This window comes from Protopterus annectens, chromosome 5.part0, assembly GCF_019279795.1.
Source record: "Protopterus annectens isolate FY-2018-M chromosome 5.part0, PAN1.0, whole genome shotgun sequence".
Lineage (NCBI taxonomy): Eukaryota > Metazoa > Chordata > Ceratodontiformes > Protopteridae > Protopterus > Protopterus annectens.
This window is the reverse complement of record NC_056735.1, coordinates 905,086,037-905,087,985: the sequence shown is the minus strand read 5'-3', so window position 1 is coordinate 905,087,985 and position 1,949 is coordinate 905,086,037. Positions and strand designations below refer to the sequence as shown.

General features: G+C 32.1%; 1 protein-coding gene across 1 annotated transcript; it reads right to left on the bottom strand.

Moving 5' to 3' along the window:
• Positions 1–486: 486 nt before the first annotated feature.
• On the bottom strand, positions 487–1,440 carry LOC122802292 (olfactory receptor 52E4-like). Its single transcript, XM_044071940.1, has one exon. The coding sequence runs from the start codon at positions 1,438–1,440 to the stop codon at positions 487–489; it is 954 nt and encodes a 317-aa protein (XP_043927875.1).
• Positions 1,441–1,949: the final 509 nt, after the last annotated feature.

Sequence of the window (1,949 nt, the reverse complement as noted above, 5' to 3'; positions counted from 1 at the left end):
CTCCTTTCTACTCTTCAGTATATCTTATTTTTCAATCTGTGGAAAATTTCATGTTTTCATTAAGCTACCATGCTAAAGATAGGTTCATACTATTTCATGTGCATCCTCACACTGAACATTTTATTGTTATGCATAGTATATTTTATGAAGTGTAACCTTTACTCTAATTACTTTTCCCCTGTTATTTATGTTATTGCTTGCAGTAAAGTTCTTCTTTACTGGATGTACATTTTATGTTTCTTTATTTCATTTTTATTTTTCTTGATACTGTATTGTAAACATTTTGTATTCTTTGGTCATGTATAGTCTAGTATGTAGCTCATTTAATTTTGTATGTTGGAGCTTTTCTTTTTGGGTCTCCACTGAAAATGGGCCATATGGCTCAAGTTGGACTAACCCAGTCAACAAATGGCAAATAAATAATAATAAATATATAATAAATATAAAGCAACATTGCCTTCATTAAATCAGCACTCTTTGCACATGTCATTTTGAAATCTTGCCACAATTACTTACATGTTTTATTATTACTTGTCTAATATCTTTGTTTTTTAGACCATATATCAGAGGGTTTAATGTTGGTGGCACAGTGATATATAGTGCAGAGATTAAAACAGGAACATAAGCTGGTACATTATTTTCATAAAGTGATACTAGAATTGTCATTGTTACTGACAGGTAGAATATCAGAATCAGAAAAAAATGAGTACTACAAGTGTTAAATGCCTTTTGACGGGCTTCAGATGATTTTAAATTAATTATAGCTTTAGCAATCATGCAGTATGATAGTCCAATCAAAGTTATATCAGGGAGAATTCCTAAAATAAGTGTCAAAAAAGGATAAAATCCACTTAAGGTTGTTTGAGCACATGCAGCGTTGATGACAGAATTATAATCGCAATAAACATTATTAACAATGCTTGCATTACAATATGGCAACAATTTAGCAAGTACAAGCATTGGTATTACAATACAAGTACTTCTGGCAATAACAAGTAAGAATCCTTTAAATATAAATGTTTTTGTTACAATCGTTGAATATCTCAGAGGATTGCACACAGCAATATAGCGATCAAAAGCCATTAGTACTAACATAGATGATTCCATGCCTGCCAAAACAGAAATTAAAAACATCTGAGTTAAACACACATCCAGCTGTATAAACTGTTGACCACACCATAATAACACTAGCATATGTGGCAACAAAATGACAGGTAAAAGAAAATCTAAAACTGATAAAAAGGCCATAAAGTAATACATGGGTTCACAGAATGATGGTTCTGTCACTATAACTAACAATAGTGTTATATTGCTAAACAATGCAACTAGGAACATGATGAAAAATGGGACAGAAAGCATATACTGCAATTCTTGAGATCCTGGAAAACCAATTAGAAGTAGATCTGTTTCTTGGTTGTTACTGATGTTCATTGCTGACATAGTTTCTTCAGCAAGTTAAGATGATCCACAGTTAAAATGGCATCATATTCATTGCTCTGAAACTGAACATATATATATGTTATTAAGATTTAACATGTGAACTTTAATCATATTTAGTGGAAAAAGACTGAAAAACTGAGGGGCTTCCAGCCCAGCCAGATAGAGTTTTGCAAATAATTCTATGTCTTGTAAGTATTAATGTAATCCACATGCTTTTTCTACAAATGTAAAGAGACCTATATGTTATAATTAAACTATATGTTGTACTGAGCTTCAAAGATGTAACCACAGTACACTCTGCTGGAAGAAAGCTGATAAAGTAAAGCATTTTATGACTGCTCTCGAAGCTCGGAGACAAGATGTCTATACCAAGGAATTCTTTCAGTTGTCTTAGGACAAGAGTTAATTACTAGATTTTACATGTAAATGTCTTTATTGGTGTGGCTTTCTAGCCAGGTGCTAGACTACAAAAAGAAATGTAATTTTTGAGTTTGTGTTAGCCTGGGAAC

What these genes read in the sequence shown, in the direction of transcription:
- LOC122802292 (XM_044071940.1), bottom strand. Translation starts at nt 1,440, where the DNA reads ATGTCAGCAATGAACATCAGTAACAACCAAGAAACAGATCTACTTCTA.